Source organism: Hippichthys cyanospilos, chromosome 6, assembly GCF_059441005.1.
Source record: "Hippichthys cyanospilos isolate Australia breed blue-spotted pipefish chromosome 6, RoL_Hcya_1.0, whole genome shotgun sequence".
NCBI lineage: Eukaryota > Metazoa > Chordata > Actinopteri > Syngnathiformes > Syngnathidae > Hippichthys > Hippichthys cyanospilos.
Genome location: NC_142374.1, coordinates 14,722,823 through 14,742,882, shown reverse-complemented (window position 1 = coordinate 14,742,882; position 20,060 = coordinate 14,722,823). Strand labels below are relative to the sequence as shown.

Sequence of the window (20,060 nt, the reverse complement as noted above, 5' to 3'; positions counted from 1 at the left end):
GTTTTCTGTTTGAAATGCGAGTCACATGCACGCGTGTGCAGGAGGAAGGATACCTGCGCTGTGATTATTGCCAAGGTAAAACACTTGATGGAAAAATGTGAGGTGCCGCATTGAATTGAGCCACAAGACGAGCAATTGGCTTCTAGGGGCTATTTGACAATTTGCACTTTTAAAATTCCATTGATAAATTTGTACTTTTCATCGTCTTTTTTTTCTTGTACTGTAAATACATTTTTTTGGACATTTTTGTAATGGGGCGGGTGAGTGGTTAGCACGCCCGCCTCACGGTTCAAAGGTTCCTCCCACATTCTTAAAACAGGCATGGAAGATGTATTGGACTCAGTAAATTGTCGGCACTAAAAGATGGCTGGGATAGACGCCAGCGACTCTACTGTGGATAAGCGACTATAGAAAATGGATTTTTGTAATGCAGTCAACCCCCCCCCCCCCCCCCCCCCCCCCCCAAATTTTGAGAGTTTTGGTCTGTTATTTTCTTTTTGTTCTAATACTTTTGATTTTTGTATTTACTATTTGTCTTATTTGGGGTTTGTGCGTATAGTTCCTCTATTTTTTTCTTGTCTCATAAAGTGACTTTCACTTCTGTATGTTTTGTCAAATATATTATACAATTGTCTCGAATGTTCAAATCAACTTTTTTAAAATCTAATAATTCTATTTATACAGTATATTTTTGTTTTAAGAAATGCTGCACTTTGTTTTTTTTTTTCAAAACTTAACCTAACACTAATATTATGTATTTTTATTCAATATTTCCATTTGATATTTAAGTATTTTTGCAAAATTTTTTACATATAATAAATATTTTTTCAACTACTTCTCTACTTTTGTCATATATTTTGATGTCGATAAAATATTCTTTGTGGTATGCCTAAACTTGGCACAGAGTCTCCAAATAGCTGGGCGAGATGCCTCACAATGCACACAAGAGGTCAACAAACAAATTAGATGTTGGGGGCCAAATGCTTAATCAGCCCTCCATGTTCTTCATCGCTTGAGTGTATCGTAGCAAAACCTCAAAAGAAATGCAGGATGTGCTCTTGCAGAAATAGAGATGTTTCAAGTATGATATTAAGGGAATAAAATGGACCTTTTAGGAGGATAAAAGTTTATGAGGGAAGACGTTTTATGAGTATAATGAAGAAATTTGAAGAGGATATGAACAGACAAAAAAATAGTGTTAAAGGGATAATACATTTGTAACCTAAGAGAATTGAATAATTTTCAACGGAATAATGTTGCAGTAAGAAAAATATCATTTTACAAAAATCTTTATGAGTAAATGATACAAACACAATGTTTTCATGGTATACTAAACCTGTGATTTGTGACAAGAGATTCTTTGAATATAAAATAGAATTTACGATAAACATATATTATACAGGAATACATATGTATGTTAGAATAAGTGTATGTATATTTTTACAAGATTTTTATATTATCTTCTTTCTGATGTCTGTTTATTTTTCATAATCTTGTATTCTGATTCAGGATCAGCAGATACCGGATATCAGCAGAGTCTTGAAATCAAGTTTATTCCACGGAATCAATGACGATGCATGCTTTCAAACGCAATAACCAACAATTTTCTCCATAAAACAGGAAAATGAGCTTTCATCCTTTATCGGCTGTCATGCTGGCTAAACAGAAAAACAATCCTCATGGAGGCTATAATGATGACAGGTACAGAGATGAACGAATCATCCATCACGACCTTATGGAGAAATTTCATGCTGAAGCTAGAATGTACAACGACATTTCCTGGTGACCTTAATTTGGCCTTCTCACAATTTTTGGATATCCAAATGCTTCTGTACTTTTTGCAATTTTTTGCTGTCCGACAAAAAAAGAACCGAAAGGGGAATTTCTTGACGGGTGTTTGACCAAACAAAGGACCATTTCATTTTGGAAGATGTCAAAGCGTTTGCCTTTCTGTGACACCTTTAGTGTCTGCTGAGCCCAAGTGGGCTAAGGGTTTGTCAATAACTAACTGTAATCAAGTAACTTTCTATTGTGCTGGGAGTTTTTTCCCCAGTCCTGATTTTCTGCATACTTATCACTTGCAGGTTTGATTTAATTGAATCAATTTTAATAGCACACTGAGAACATGCAGCAATGGAGGAAGTATGGAAAACCTATCTGAGCCTATGTGACAAAGTAATTGCCCCCTTTTGTTAAATCTCAAAGAAACTCCGACTAACCACAGTTTTGGGAAAGCTCAGTTCAATTTCACAGGCCAGACCTGAACCTGATTGCTCCCACCTTTGTTGAATCAAAAAAATCACCTAAATAGAATCTGTCAGACAAAGTGAACTAGGCTACAAAATTTCAACAACAAAGGTATGGTGCCATGATCCAAAGAAATGAGGGGAAAAAAAGCGATTGAAATCTATCAGTGTAGAAAAGATTACAAAGCCATTTCCAAGGCTGTGGGGCTCCAGTAAACCACTGTCATTATTCACAAATGGAGAAAACTGTGAACAGTTGCAAGCCCTCCCAGAAGTGGGCGTCCAACAAAGATTACTCAAAGAGTGCAACGACCACTCATGCAGGAGCTCACAAAAGAACCTGTAAAAACATCCAAATAACTGCAGGTCTCGCAAGTCTTAGTTAAAGACAGTGTTCACAATTCTATGATAAGTAAGACACTGGTCAAAAAATATGGCACTTATGGGAGGTTTCCTAGGGGAAAATCACTGATGTCACACAAGAACACAATGCCATATCTCACATTTGACAAAAAAGCATCTTGATGATCCTCAAGGCTTTTGGGGAAAGATTGATGAGACAAAAAAGGAACTTTTTGGAAGGCGTGCAGCTTTTTACATCTGGTATAAAAATGGCACGTCTTTCGATAAAAAGAATGTGATGGTTGAGGGAGTGTGACGGTCTGGGGCTGCTTTATCTATTCAGGACCAGGACGACTTGAAAAAATAAGTTCTGCTTTCCGGCCATCTGTATTGGATCTCAAACTCAAGTACTCTTTGATCATGCAGTGGAACAACGATCCAAAACACAACAGCAAATCCACTTTTGAATGGCTCGAAAAAAACACTTTACGGTTTTGAAGTGGCCAAGTCAAAGTCTGGATTAAAATTCCATTGACATGCTGTAAAGGTCACAGCTGGCTAGCTCATGCCAGAAAATCCTCCAAAATTATGGCATAGTTGAAACAAAAACAAAAAGAGTGGTCCAAAATTCCTCCACAGCGAATGTGAAACACTTATCACCAATTAAAGAAAGTGTTTGATTTCAATTATTGCTGTTAAACCTGGCACAACTCGCTATTAGGCAATTACTTTCACAAACAGTCAGATTGGTTTACAGCCCCTGGTAAATATAATCATAATTTAGAAATTTTAAATCTTATTGGGTTGTCTGTGCAATCTAATCTAATCTAATCTAATCTAATCTAATCTAATCTAATATAGGTTTGCTGAAAAGAAACCTTGGTGATAAATAAGTGACAAATATCCTAAAAAAAAAAACAAAACAACAGAAAACAGAGTTAAATACTTTTTCACAGCTCTGTACATAACTTAAGTAGGTATTTGTACCAACGGATCCGTAAATGTAAATAACTGTAACTAAAATACAAAATATAAGTGAATAAGTGTGACCAAATAAACAAAAAAAATGAGAAACTGTAATCATACCCATCGAATAAAGTGACTGCACCTGTAACAAAGCAGCTCCGAAATATAAGTCGACCAGATGTCGTACTAAGCATTTCATTTTGTGGCATTAATCCGAGCAAAAGAAAAGTCCGGCCTGCATTACCTGTATGGAGACGCTGCTGAAGGAACCGCCGATGACGCCAGCTATGGCGAGTGGGCTGTCGTCCTGCAGCGCGTAAGAGCCGTCCGGACAGATGAACTCCGAGTCATCCACCTTGGTGAGGGATGCGCGCACAAACTCCAGTGCCTAAAAATAAACAAAATAAAGGACAACAAAAGAGCAGTTAATAACATGTGTTATTGTCTTTCAAACGGCAAAACGTTTCATACAACCTTCACTTTGAATAGGTTTCTTATAAATAAATAAAAAAAAATATATATATATATATATATATATTTACACTTGATGCAATGTGTTATTTTTAATTTTGTTTATTTGTTTTCCTGTTTAATTTAAAAAACTCATACAGCTGCAATACTACTTTTGATTCTATTTTTAAATCTATTGGTTTCTCTATATCAGATTACGGTATCTCAGATTACGGCATTCCTGGCTGACATTTCTTTCACGTCACAAAGTGGAATACTAAATTATTTTCGTCCGCTCTTTACGACAGTTTTCCCGCTTTACGACATCTGCAATTGTCATGACCTGTGGGGTTGTCTGTGTTTATGCTTTTGCCTCCCTCTTCAGTATAAAGTAAGAAGATGATTAGTATGGAAACGAAGCTGGAGTTAATCAAGAAATATGACGAGGGCTAGACTGGGCTAGGCCACCCTCGTTTGGGATTATGGCAGTAAGTAGCTCAAGTCAACATCACTCAAAGATAAATACAATTTCATTTTTCATTGATATATTTTTTTTATGACGTTATTTAATTGTATACATGTATGTTATATACTATAAGTAGCACTAACTATACTATTTTGTTACCAATTTTTAATATGTATATCAAATATTGATGTTTTTACCTGATCCCAACCCCGGAACAGATTTATTTCGTATACAGTAACAGGGGTGAAGCCAAGATTTTTGGATTTTTGAGTTAATGTAACGTCAATTCATGATTATTATTATTTTTTTTAACTTCCATTAGTTAACTATTTGTTTTTGCATTTTTACTGTTTTTATTTGTTGGGTTAACACTTATCCAATGACGCTCATATTGTCATTTTTTGTACTATAATTTAATTATTATTACTGTGCTCAAGACAGTTATCGGTATTTACTTAGTACAGCGGCTGTCTTAAATTGTACAGTAAATATCACAAGACTGGATCAAAAGACTGGTAACCAAACCTCGCTAGAGTTTACGGAAGACATCTTATCACAGGAAGGAGATCTTATGTGTAGCATTTAGGAGAGTTTCATTGTTCGGGCGACCAACCTGTTCCAGTGCGTACGTATCTCGGGAGCAAGTGTCGAGGATATGCACACCAAGGGAGACCCCGGGCAACAGAAGGGGGTCCCGGTTGATGTTATCAATGGCAAACAGCATGGCCTCCAGTCTCTGGATTCCACGGTCCTCGTTGATGCGGCCGCACTCCTCCATGCCGCCGCCTTTCTCGTGCACTGGGAACAAGCCGCCCAGCACCAGGTCGCCTTCCATGCGGATTTCCCGGCGTGACACTGGCGGGTCTCCAACTGACAGCAGGACACCTCGACACATCATCACCACCACGAGAGCGCGGGCAACCATGGTTAGGGGTTGGTGGCGAGGCCGGGTGAAGGTGAGGAAGGTTAGGGGTGAGGGGCTAAGGGTGGAACGTCGTGGGTCACTTGGAGGCCCATGAAACGGTCGAAAGGGACACGCGGAAGATTGTGCGTTGAGGGACACACCATGAGGACATCAGCCCTGCAGGAAAGAAATGATCTGTATCAATAATATACGTAGTTGGAGCAGGCAAAAGATAGCCTGCTGATGCTATCAATGAGTATCGTCATCAAGAGGGTCTCGCCCGAAATTTAAAACTAAAATTAACACACACCAACATTGAATCACTTTAAATGGGGCACCAGCACAGTTTTTGTATTGATAAAGAATAGGCGATTACGCCGATTGTGAGGGTAAGAAACACAAATACATTGAAAGGTGGAAAGGTTTTGGCACCTCTCACTTGAACAGATTACCATATTTTCTGGACTATAAACTGTTCCAGTATATAAGCGCAGCAGCAAAATATTGAGTAAAGAAACTATTTTCATCATGAATAAGACACACTAGACCTGTTACACAGGTCGTAACATCAGATACTTACACAAAAATATTGTCCATGTAAGTTTTTTTAATTTCTTCTAATTTTTATTAAAAACTTTTTTTAATTGCCTCCTTACAGCAACATCCAATCCTCATGAGACTGAACATGTTTGCATGTTTAGCGCCAACGTATGTATAGAAAATGAATGTGGATATTGAATGAGTGTTGAATGGATATTTCTAACTAGTCTGACATAATACTGCAGAGTTGAACAGCAGGTGAAACTCAAAAACAACACTTCGATAGCTTCTTCTGTCTCCTTTTGCTTAATTGATTGATTATTTTATTGAAGATTATCATTATACTGTGTTGTTTTAGGGTTATAGAATATGTCTATTTTTACAAGTGCAATTCCTGATGTACAGTTCTGCTACTGTTACCAGTGAATCACAAAATGTGTTTAAAGCAGTGCTTCTCAAATCATGGGGCGGGCCCCCCAAGAGGTGTGTAATTGCAATAAAATAAGAATTTTCATCACTTGTTTTTTTTTTCAGGCACTTTGGTGAACTTGGTTATTTTTTTCAGTTTTAGACTAAGCTGTAACCTGTAAAAACACTGTAAAAATTAATTAACAGATTATCTATCTCACTTTTTTTCTATTGTTAATGTTAATTGGGTTGCAGGTTTAGGTATACATATAATTTTCATAGATAATACCCTTATTTAGAGTCCATGCACCGAGTGGGGGGGGGGGCGCGAAAGGTTTTCTTCTTCCTGGGGGGGCTTGGCAAAATATTATTGAGAAGCAATGGTTTAAAGTTTGTTGGAAGAGTAAAACTATTTCAAAAATGATAACGTCACTGTACTAAGTCAGAGGAAGTATTGTATGATACTGTGCTGTAAAAGTCTGTGGTCCTTCTCAGGGCACAGAGCCAATGTACCCCTAAAGGTTCAAGGATGTACTTGATATCAGAGACTATGGAGCGACACATCTGCTGCCATGACTAACACGGATTTGGAATTGTTTGGAGATTGTGTCTAGCTGATCTCCAGTCAGCTATCCTTTATATCACATGGTCAACCTTCTTCTTCTTTCGGCTGTTTGTGTATGCGTGTGCGTGTGTGTGTCTGCCCCTGGTTGTATCTGGATAAGCCAGCTTAGATGGCTGCTTGATACATGAGACTTCTCATAGCACAAATCAGGAAAGCTGCTCTAATCTGATCTTGCTTGCAACACTTCGCCACTTTCCTCCGGCGAGTGTGTGTGCGTGTTTGCAAATGTTTGTGTGTGTGACAACAAGGACATCTGATACTACCAAGTTCACAACTCAATCAAAGCGATCGGTGGCTGTGTTTTGGGTGCCGTCTTCACTAATGTGATCCCCTACAGTCACCTCAAATACTAGAATGACTATATAATAACCAGTTATATATATATATATATATATATATATATATATATATATATATATATATATATATATATATATATATATATATATATATATATATATATATATATATATATATATATATATATATATATATTTGCGTCCATTGAAGTACTTAGGTGAAATGAGGTCACAAGAAAATAGTTGTGCAAGTTGAGAAAAGGCAATTAATTTGTCGCAAGTAAAACAACGTTTGATCCTCAACGCCCCACCATTCAACATCAAAAAGCATGAACTTGTGTGGTGTTGTTGTGGCAGATATTCTCCTCCACTTCCACACTGCAAATGAATCACCCTTGCTCAAAGCCACCACTACCCAATTTGTCCAACCCCCTCAAATAAATCAACCTAAATATATTCATTTGTATGTATTTATATGTATTCATAGAAGAAGCGCTTCATCACCACATAGACTTTTCACTGTGTTTTTCTAGGTTTGTTGAAACCAGTCTGTCGCATAGCATAAGCCATTGCACATCCCGCCTGCTTCACGGGCAAAGTGGACAGTTTTGGTTTCTATGACAACCGGGCGCTGAACTATTTGTTGAGGCCAGAGTCTAAAAAAGGAAGTGATGGACTGTGAAATGCATATACAAATTAAAAGCATGGCATGTATTTTCACTCACGAAGGCAGCACAAAAGAAACCTTGATCTGTGCATTTCATGACAATGCAGCTCCGCTTAGCTTGAAAAATGGTCATATTCGTTCAGCCTATCTGCCAAGTCTCAGGTGCGAAATACAATTGCAGTAGTGGTACCTCTACTTAGGAAATTATTTCCTTCTGGCCGTAATTTTAGAATGTGAATTTTTTGGAAGTAGAGCTGCTTTTTACGAGTAAATAACCTAATTCGTTCCAGGTCCCCAAAATGCTGGTTAACCCTTTTTATTCATAATATTGATAAATTATAAAAGTGCATCAAAAACTCTAACAAATACATATTAAAATTACACTAGTGTACAATAATCATGAAAATCCTAATATATCATGTAAATTATACTAAACATATATGCTCCTAAGTTCTTTAAATTAATCATATTAATTGTAGCAGTTGACAACATGAATGCAAATCACTTGTTCGCCTTGCGATGGTGCTAGTGTGTCGGTGATGACTGCAGCGAGAGATATTTTCCGGTCGTTTTAGTTGCACGTTTTTATTTTACATTTACTGTGATCTAGGCATCATTCACAAATCCACAGAAGCAATGATATTTAATTTTTAATTATTTTGAGTATGTAAGTTAACTGAAATTTAGTTTGCGGTCATGCAAAGTGCTTCCTGTGTGATCTCAATCACCCCGCTCACTAAAGCGCTAATGACGCCATCGTCAGACGCAACAGCTTCAAGCGGTATATGTGTTTTTATGTGACTATGTACAATATTAGACAGAGATAATGTCAAATTTATGTTTGTTAGTTCGACGGTGTGAACTGTTGATGGAAAATGTGGATGACTGACCGCAGCATGCATCCAAAACTGCTACATTACAGTCTTGTTTGAGTGAGCCTTGGTGTTTTGTGTCTATTATACGCCAACAATGTTGCCTTTCGTATCCTGAACTTTCTTTCCTATCTAGAGACTATATTTTTCCGAAGTTGTGTTTCATTACCTGAATTTTTTGTAAGTAGCGGTACCATTGTGTATGCAAATTACCGGACAGGCTCCTGATAGACATAAAAGATTTGCTTGGTTATTTAATTTCACACTTGACAGGTGGGCAGCAACTCCAGAGACCCAACTATTTGTCCGCAAGCAATTAAAAAGTAATTTATCCACAATATGGTCTCCTCACTTTAAAGCAAATGCTATTTCTTGGGCTTTTGTATTATCTGAAAGCAGGTCTTATCATGCTTGGGAAGCTTTACAACAGGTTCTTAAATGTATCGCAAAGCTGGATTGCGGAATCAATGAGATGTGGTGCATAAAAGGTCAGAATCAATGCAACAAAGGGGCTGGGATCACTTCAATTGTATCATCCACTTCCACGCGTTACACAGAAAACTGATCATATCGATCTGGCCCAGCTCGGCAGTCTGGCCTGCATGGTAATGATGACCAAGTGTAAGTGAAAGATGAAGGTCGCGATCAGCCGACGGAATCAAAAGGTCAAAGTACTTTCTCCACCACATTCTCCCTTTCTTGCATAAAATACTGACATTCAGCTGAATCATGCTATTGTACATTATAGTATATTATAGTAATGCAAAAATTACAGTACGGCTGGGAAGTAGCCAAACCTAATTACAGCAAAAAATCTTTAATAAGTCCACATCACATATACCATTTATAGATACCACAATATTAGCAAAAAGGCTCTACCTGTTTCTGAATGAAACTGCTCACCTCAACATAGTTCCTTATAACATAGTGCTACTAGATGGCTGCAAAACACTTACATAAACCCCTGCTTATTCTCAGTTCAAAATTTGTTCATTGTCCGACTCTGAATAAAGCATCTCACACCTATAGCCCCAAGTCAACTGGGATAGGCACCAGCAAGTCTGCGACCCTTGTGAGGATAGAAAATGGATGGGTGGATGAATGAAGTCACTTTGACAGGTTCAAAGCACTGTGCTGCCAAAGGATGTTGGGAGACAAAATCTGACACATAGCCAAAAGAAAAAATAAAAACCAAAAAAGTCTCTCTTCAGAATGAGTTGGTCTGAAAGCCAAGAAATGTGCTATAATGCTTGACCTTTGAAATATTTCCATGAAAGCATTTCACAGACACAATAGTAAGATACCTGAAAAGCATATTAAAGTGACACTGTGTAAGATTTAGGCGGGTTTGTGTTAAAAATTAATAAATTAAATTATTACAAATTTCAGAAACTTGCAAAGAATTGTGTTCTTAACGACCAACAGCATGTTTTCAATATAATCATAGTCATCATTAAATGATATTACATGGGGGGGTGGCACTCCACCGGAGCAGGAGGAGTGTTTATTGCTCTATTTACCGTACTATCCATAAATTACACAAATAAATTACTCCCTGGGAGTATGGGTAATTTTTTGCATGCGCCTGTGGGATCTTTAAGGGAATTACGGTAAATGCAGCAATAAACACTCCTCCTGCTGTCCGTAGCTAAATCTTAAGCACTGTCACTTTAAGTTATGACACAAATGGATATCTTCTTTAAAATAAAAATCATGGCCTATAGCAAGCTTGAAAGTCAATCTCAGTATATGTGTGTGCATGCGTGTGTGTGTGGGCAGGTAGGTGGATGAAAGCCTCCTTTTTGATGCAGGCAGCAGAGATTTTTCTTCAGGCGGCTGCCATATCTTTACCACTCTACTCTGTAATATGACACACACGTAAAGACAAACAGCCGCCCCCTCTTGCACACACATACACACCTCTGCAGCTTCTCTAAGGAGTTGACCTAAAAGCAGACTATTTCTATGTCTTGCCACCTCCCTCCTTCCTCCTCTTCGAACTCTCTATCTCTCTATGCTAGACGTCTGAAATGCTCTGCAAACACCATAAACGACCGTTTTGGAAAGGAGCGAGGCGCTAACGAGACATTTGAAGTGAGATTTGTATGACCAAGTGGCATTCGTCTTCATCTTTTCCTGTCACAAACCCACAGGAGGCCAGCTGACGTGAGATGATATGCATCCATCATTGAGATTCAACAATATCTCCAGTATATGCTTTGTTGTCTAACTTTTACGTAAGAGATATCGAGGTTTTGTTATATAAATGCAGCTGAGTCTCTGAACAATGTGCATTCCTCGATATGCGCCAAATAAAACCTTCTACTGAGTGTGTGCTTTTTTTAGATCTTCTTGGAAAATACCCACAACAGCATTGCAAAACTGGTCAATTACAACATATGCCGCATATTGTCTAATATGCGAATTTAACATTAAAATTACACACACACACACACACACACATACATATATATATATATATATATATATATATATATATATATATATATATATATATATATATATATATATATATATATATATATATATATATATATATATATATATATATATATAGTGTTGCAGTTGACCAGTTTATTTTTGTCTAGAACATTGTTTAATTGATGATCCATCTTTGCCAGTTTTATATTGAATCACAATAAATAAATGCTTACATAGAGGTAATGCAAAAAACCCCCAAAACAAACACCAGAAAATAATGCTTTTTTTTTTTTTTTTTTTTACAGTCTTGCATTTCTGTTTTACGTTGTGAACGATCGGTAGATCACTGTTTATAAACATTCTATGGTACCAAAAACATTCTATGGTACCCGTTTACAAAAGTTTGGAAATGCAGCATCTATTCATATATTAAAAGTCCCTGCACATTTTGAAGCCAAAATAAGTGACATGAAAACATTGTAATGGAAGTTCAAACTTTTTGTTTATGTGTTCGAGATGACAGCTTTTCACTTTGATATTTAGTCAATTTTATGAAGTGGATGATACTTTATAACCTCTGATGACTTTCAATTCACAGCTGTGCATTCTTAAAAGTAATAGCTTGATTTTCCTGACCTCCTAACGCTTTCCTTGCCAATAATTCTCATCATGTAAATTACTAGTTGTCAGTAACTGTTAAACACTTGTGGCCAGTGCTCCTCTTAATTTTAAGCTTATTGAGCACTGTAGTATTTAAAGTGTGAGCATTTGATGGGAGTGTTGCTCTTGATTGCTACGAAAGATGCAATCAGCGGTTTGCCTTTTCCAATAACGCTTGGCACTAAAAGAGTTAATGTGTTTGAAACCAATTGAATTTTTTTTTTTTTTTCAAAAACATATCTAAATGTCTTGTTTTTACATATTATAGTCCTTTTTGGTATGTATTTTAAAATCAGCATGACATTAATGTAATTTTAAAAATACCAGAAAAATCCATTGTCCAGGTTGATTGTATTTTTGAGATTATAAGGCATTTTGCCATCAATTACAGTCTAGTCATTCTCAACCACTGTGCCGTGGCTAAGGATGGGATTTCATAATGAGAGTCCAATTTCATTATCTGTACTGTTTTTAGATCAGATTCCTTATGGATTCTCATCTCGATTATCTATTGATGAGGGAATGAAACATTACAACTGACTGCTACATTAGAGACACATTTGGATTAAGAGCAGTTAGATTGGTTATGATGTAATAGAAAAGAGACTTTTGTGTTGCTCTTTCTGAGCTAACAATGCTAACCCAATACCCTTCACATCATACAATGATTACAATATAAACGAGAGAGAGAGCACTCTGTACTTGTACAAGAGCGTCAAGTTGGTAAAGTTGCAGAGCCGAAATGCAAACATACAGAACCAGATTTCACGGTGCGTAAGCACTTTTGAAACTGAGTAAATTGAGATGGGATCATCATAATTTCAGCATCTATACTTTTTGGGTAGATTTTGGTTGGGCAGAATAGAATGAGAATTTTTCAGCTAGTACTGCACAAAAAGTTACGAGCTTGTCAAGTTCTCATTTTAACCTGTAAGTCAAGGGACCCCTGTACTCTGCAAAGTGCCTTACCTGAAAGAAGAGGCAATGGAGCAGATGGCCAAATGCAGCATGCAGCATCACCACACCTATTGAAGACAGACACACGCAACACGAGTAAACAGAAATAAACCACGGAGACAATCATGAGCGGGAGACAAGCAGTTGACGGACACGTCAAGTACACACTCTCTTCTCATGTTTCGCCTGCATTTCTTTTTTCCACCACCGCATCCTGTCCTACTCTAACAGGCAGGACTGCTGTGCAGGACACGCATCCAAGGCAGGGTCGATGCCCAGACCACCACAGAGCACTAAGCCCAGCAGATTTCATTGCAGCCTACATAGAGTTCATGTTGCTCTGTTTTTTCCTTCAAGTGTTTTTCAGCCTTTTGAGCAATTTACCGTCAAGGCACAGACAAATAATGGACTCGGTGCCAGTCATTGTCAGAGTGCATAGAAATTGAACCACTTAACATTTATTGGGCTATATAAAAGGGATTCATTACTATTATTATTATTATTATTACTATTATTATTTTTAATGTTAAGGTATAAATAGACGAATTGATTCACACCCAACATTGAGTCTTGTGGAAAAGCACTCGAAACCTCAAGGGCAACAAACAAGCTTCACACAAGATAACATGAGATGAAGATCGGAAACCAGAATCTCTCCACTGTTATATGGCAAAGTGTTCGACTGGTTATTCCGCAGTACCGTACATCATGTAGATAGCCATTGCCTTCTTGCTGAGCGCCGATCCAAATGAATTCCCCCCATTTTGGCAGACCTTAAAAAAAACAGCCCTATCCGTCAGACGACTATTCCATCAGCTGGATGACGGCCCAGCCGTCAAAGCAGAATTAGCCATCTGCGCGTGACATCTATCAAACTTAAATGTCATGTAATGACCCTGGGAGCCTTGGCGGAGGGATCATTCAAATGCATGGCCGCCGGCTTGGAATTGATTCATATCCATGCTGCAGCAGTGCAAGCGCCAGGATTTTATAAGGCGGAGTCACAAAATATTACAGGTACTACAATACATACAGACGAACAACACTAAGATTTAATGATGTGAAAATATAAGAAGATTGTCCCATTGCTTTGTCACAATTTTACGTAGATCGCATCCCAATGTCCCATTTTATCTTATTTTATTCAGCCTTGCAAGCCAAATGTTTTGGGCCGTGTATATGTCGATCACACAGTTGTCATAGGGATTTTTAAACAAAACAAAAAGGAATTCACACTGTTTACTGTCACACCATACTGTAACTAGAACTACTTCCTACTTTTGTGATGACAAATCATGGGAAATTAAGTCAGATGATAATGGCAAGTGTGGGACATCTTATGCAGTAAGCAGAATCTTGTTATCATTCAAACGGGAACCCAGTTCAACTTAGCCTTTGTAATGTGCAAAAATTGCTGATCACAATGTTCAGTGTGAAACACTAAGATGTTACCATAGACGTTACAATAGATGTTACCCAAGGATACTGAACGACTCTTTGCTAAGTAAACACTTTGAGTCTCAAAGTCTTATTTACTATCGCCATGTGTTGGTGATGACCAGTGTTTGGCCGATGGACTGCAAAATGGCAATAACATTTTCAAAAGGACAGACTAAGCCTGATGGAACTGTATATTTTGTCCATCATTGAAATATTTTGTTGCAATCGTCACCACTACCCGTCTCTTCACCACAATGGCTTATCACCTCATCCAATTAAATCTTCTAATTTTCTGAGAAAGTTTTAAATCATTTACATTACATTAAAGCATTAGGATGACTCAAACACAATTACCAAAGAAATTGTCATTAACATATTGCACTGATCAGCTGAGCTTCTCTGGAGGTCAGTTTGCGCTACATTTCAGAGTCGTGGTTTAATGGACTGAAATGCACATTGCACTCAATTTTGTTCAGCACATACTGTACATTGTAAAGATCTAAAGTAAAAATAAATGTTGAATTAAGTATTAAGAGTTTTTGGTGTTTTTTCAGTTTTTTAAACATAATTTGAATGAATAAATCTCTTGCACATGGTTGAGCAAATAATTCAGTGATGGGATGGGGCACATCTCAAAGTGACACTCACTGATTGGCACATCTCAAAGTGACACTCACTGATTGGCTCTTAGTCAGGAAATGCAGAACAGAAGTTTTTATATGACACAAAAATGAACACAAACAAGAATGAAAATGACACAAAAATGGCCAAAATACTGCACAAGGGTTAAAAAATTTAGTTTTTTAGTTTAGGTGATGGTTTGTAAACTGGGTCACTTGTAAGTGGAGGCACTGTATAAATAAACTCAGTGTATATCCTGATGAAAGAACAAAATAAAGTACATGAGATACATCCCAAAAATACATGTTACCAGTTTTTGGATAAGAATCATTTGTGGAACTATGTTGCGTTTTTAGTGAGGTACACATTAGCAGAAAATAGCAATGAGTCAGTGCCATCAAAACTTTGGATTTTAAAGGCAGGAGCGAAAGCGCCCAAGTTGATTGAGGTTGTTATCATAATTGCTGTGTCCAATACAAACACTGACCCACTTCTGCACCCTTTGGTCCAATTAGGATCACAGCCAGCTGACAACATTTGGAGCTCTCAGACCCCTTGCTGCCTTCGCGATGGACAGGCCACAAATGTCTCACTGCTTATTTACCTGCAAGATGATCACACACACACACACATGCTCACACATACTTTTCTCCTCCACTTCATCAATTATTTAAGAGTCTGATCTCTCTAAGAGACATCGCAGGCGTACATCCCACTGGCCTTTCCTCTCCGTTCAGTGAACGTCTGCGTATGAATGGTGCTGAATGCAGAGGAGGGGGTGTGACGGCGCACTGCGAACCCTGTGCGTGTGTGTGTATGCGTGTGTGTGTGTGAAAAAAAGAGAGAGGGAGTCGGAAACAGCAGCGATCTTCAGGCGCTCTTCATTAAAGCAGAAGATACAGCAAAGTATTGAAAAACACACACTCACACATTTCCCCGAAAAAGCCTGAAAAGCAGAGTGCACTACAGGAAGCCTCCAAGGTAATTAGTTTAATGTTATAATTATGGCACAACCTGAAAAATTGATACATACAAGCATCTTAATCCTATAAATGTTTTTCAAACTTAGTTTCAACACTTGCAGGGTGACTTCTGCAGGATGATTTCTATGAAATCACACTTTTTGAGTTGTGAGTATCATGTTACAATGAGGAGCTTCAACATAGCTGGAGGATACTTACAGTAAGTGACTCTTGTAAAAAGAACAGAACCACCAAACTTGAATTTGAAGTGAAAAGACAATGCAGCAAGAGGTGATTTTTTTTGTTTGTGTGACCTTATGGAATCTATATACATATATATATATATATATATATATATATATATATATATATATATATATATATATATATATATATATATATATATATATATATATATATATATATATATACATTAAATTCACATATTAGACCCAAATTTTTTAGGAGACACTTGTCTCAAATCTTATGTTTGTGAAAGAAACTCGTGTGTTCGCAAAAATTGCACTTTTGTCTAGCGCTGCCTAATTGCCTCTTTATTGTCAACGAGGCCGCGCGGATCATTTTTTTCGGCGGACTTTGACGCATTATGAAAAGGAAAAGTTGGATTGACTTGTCTCCTTCGGCCTTTGGACGAGTGCTTGAACAAGCTGGCATGGATGTCGGCAGGTGGAGGGAGAAATCTGAAGTAAGATCGCTGCAAAAAGACAAATGTCTGTTTAACGATTCACATGAGTATGACTCTAAATTGTGTTGAATTTGAATTGTTTTCCTATGAGTATGACTCTTAAATTGTTTTGAGTATGTTGTATGAGCGGCTACCGGTCCAAAGTGTCCTGGGACCAACTCCAGCTTGCCGAGCACTATAATGGGAGGACAAGAAACTTCAGAAAAAAGGTAACCACAAGAACTGATGGTGGTCGAATGTTATGAAAATGGCTGCCAGTTAGTGGTGGAATGTCCTAATATCGAAATACCTCCGTATGTTCATTCACTGCAAATGCACTCATTTCGCTGACGTCAAATGTCTCGCACTTACGAGTCAGTAGATTGTCCATTCCAAATGTTTCAGTCCATTACATGCGCTACATGCTTTAAAAGACACACACCATTGGAAGTACCACAGACTGTTCCAAGATCCTTCATCTAGCTAACACGTTCAAGGCTGCTCCCCCTAAATGTTAGAGCTTAGAGCTAGAGGATCCCTCATAAAACGAAAACAACATTTTGCATTCTTACAAAAAATGAATACATTTTGGATAAACGAAAGTCAAATAAAAAGCATCAACAAGAGACCTATTTCCTGAGTGTACATCTTCTTGACTGCTATGGTCAGTCAGCACTACTTAAACTATTAGCTTAGCAGTATATTTGTAATAACAAGATTATTTTGCTATTAAAAGCATTTTCTCCTTACCTCACAAACACATCAAGGTCACTGTTCAGTTTAACATGTTTCTTTTCACAGAGCATTGATTTTACTCCGCTTTTAGGTCAAAACAAAGTTTTTGGTTAAACTAATACTTTTAATATGTCTCTCACACACACACACCAACATCCCTGCTATGTTTCCATTGCTGTTGCTGTATACTGCAATACAGTCCAGAGAGAGGTGCCGTGTGTAAGCTGCAAGGCCACGCACGCACACACAACTCTCATCATCATCATCAAGGTGCTCCAACAGGAGCTCATGTAAGCATATTCACCAGCACAGAAGTGCTGAAACACAAGGCTATGTTGCAGACTCGCCCCCTCTCACATAAAAATACACAGCCTTTGAACACACACAAAACGCATCTATGCAGAGCACACGCGCACACTAGTGTATCGTCAAGGTTTAGCACACGGCATCAAATACCCACGCCCACGCTTTATATCCCTTTTGACCCACTGTGAAAAAGAAGAACATTAGCCCAAAAGCATTATTGCCTCTCATTTTTAGCTTCCCTTTACAATAGCAATTAAGATTGTTTTTTTTCTCTCTATGTAGATGGTCAGTCATTCCACTAGCCCGAAGACCGAATCGAAGCAACTGGACTCTCTTAGTTTCCTGAATTTGTACAGTATATTGTACAGTACATCGAGATCCTTGACAAAAATTCAGCATTTTATGCAGTTAATTAAGTTCCATTTAACAGGAATATTTTAGCATCTCTTTAGATCGCGATGTAAACACTTGCCCCAAAACTCAAGTTTTAAATATTCCAGTATGCATTTTATGGATCCTGAACATGGCTTTCCAAAAACATACTAAAGTGCCTCCTTACAAATTTAGAAACAATACACCCCTGACAGCAATTTCTCTCATCAACATGAAATTGGGTAAACATGTCTATCATAACAGGACACACAAAAACATTGAAGTAGCTATGGCGGAAATTTAGAGGAACAGGAAGCTGATTGGATTCAGGTAGCCTTGACAGATGGGCAACGCTGAATGGCCAATCTTTTTTGCCGTCTAATGTGAGCTTCAAAGTTCGATGATTCATTTTGATGATTCGCCATGAAAAAAGTTCTCATTAGGGCCCCGACAATAGTTACATCGGGCAACGTGAAAAAGTTGAAAGAACACATGCTGTTGTCCTGCTTCCTTCCACATTCCAAAACGTTGTACGTTATGTTCAATTGAGATTATAAATTGCTGTGAGTGTGACTAGTGTTAGTCTAAATTTAACCTACAATTGGCAGGCGAACAGTCCAGGGTGTATCCTGCCCTCACCCAAAGTCAACACGACAGTGACCCTCATCAAATAGGTGGTAAAGAAAATAGAAGGGAAGATGGTTATTATAGCATTTTCCTCCCCGTCATATCTCTTTTAGGCATAAACAGTTGAACAATATAATACTTCTTAATCTAAATGTGTGTTTTTTTTTTTAAGAAATATTGACTAACAATGAACCGGAGAGGCAATTGTGCGTACAAAAATAAAACAAGGTGTCTTTACAATTACATTTTTTATCATATAAGTGATGAAAACAAGCTTGGCATGTAGGGAGAATTTCGAAATGCTGTTTTTGTTTCATGATGGCTGATGTTGTTTTTTTTTTTCAATTTTGAGAATGTGCATGTGTAATTAATGTTACAATCAATCCCAATAATGACTAGCATTCATTTAAAAAGTAAGGAGAAAGCAAGGTCACACATGAACAATAGACTCAGCTCTCTACCTTCATTTGATCACAAGTGTGTCACATTCTAACATACGGCAAAGTTAAGCCTATTGCAAGGGCGGCGTGACATAATTCATGCAAATTTCATGCAACCGCTTGCTACTTCTGCACCTTAAGCTGGTGGAAAACAAACAGACTATTTGTTGACGTGGTTGTACTTTTGACAGATTTTGATGCAGGACCGCATGGGGTCATCAAATGGTCCACCTGTACGCATGAGACGGCGCCGTCTGTTTCCATGCAAAGTTCACACACACCGCTGCATCATTTCAGCTTGTCTGTCACGTATGCTGCAGAGGACCACCGACCCAAACGTGTCTTTTTATGATCAGTAGAAGTAAAACATCAAAGTTCAAAACCAATTGCAGACAAAGGCAGAGTTTCTTTTCTCTTTTATCCAGCGCATGCGAGAAACAACGAAAGCTTTTTTTTTTTTTTTTTAACTCACCTTTCCGTTGTCTTGTTGTGAATCCCTTCTCTGCTGGAAGTTTGACTGGGTCTACTCCTGATCCCCGGAGAAGTCGCGCTGAGAGAGAGGATGCATCTGCTGTGTGTTGATGTGTGTGTGCGAGTGTGTGTGTGCGAGAGAAAGGGAGAACGTGTGTTTGTATATGAGAGAGAGGGTGAGAGAGAGAGGGTGAGAAAGAGGGAGGGAGGAAAAAAAACAGACGTGGGGAGCTGAAGCCCGCTGCCAAAGGATGCTTCAGTCTCCTAGCAACAAAAATCGATCTTTGCACGGAGACATTTTTATTGGATAAAAAGAAAACTTAGCCATTCCAACACCCCCACCGCCGCCATCCTTCTTTGCACATGTTTACCACTCGGATCGACAACAGCAAGCAGAGAGAGAGAGAGCGAGGAGTAGAATTCAGCTTCAACCATCTGTCCAGCGAAGTGTCCGAAAAAATGCAAGAAAAAAAAATCATTAATAAATTAAAAGTGCAAGCAGCAATGAGGCAAATCCATGGAAATATCATAAACCTTTGGTGCCATGCTCCGCCTAC

At 38.0% G+C, this 20,060-nt stretch overlaps 1 protein-coding gene across 2 annotated transcripts in view; it reads right to left on the bottom strand.

The window, feature by feature from the left end:
* Positions 1–19,628, bottom strand: part of grm3 (glutamate receptor, metabotropic 3) — a 43,132-nt gene extending 23,504 nt beyond the window's left edge. Inside the window, exons 1-4 of one of the 2 annotated variants that reach the window (XM_088416899.1) lie at positions 19,505–19,624; positions 12,857–12,912; positions 5,084–5,551; positions 3,799–3,942 (exon numbers count right to left, since the gene is read on the bottom strand). In XM_088416899.1, the coding sequence (XP_088273025.1) occupies positions 3,799–3,942; positions 5,084–5,395 (456 nt within the window). In that variant the 5' untranslated portion in view covers positions 5,396–5,551; positions 12,857–12,912; positions 19,505–19,624. Of the gene's footprint in view, positions 1–3,798; positions 3,943–5,083; positions 5,552–12,856; positions 12,913–19,504 lie in introns of both variants that reach the window. The other variant, XM_088416900.1, reaches the window with a different exon arrangement.
* Positions 19,629–20,060: the final 432 nt, after the last annotated feature.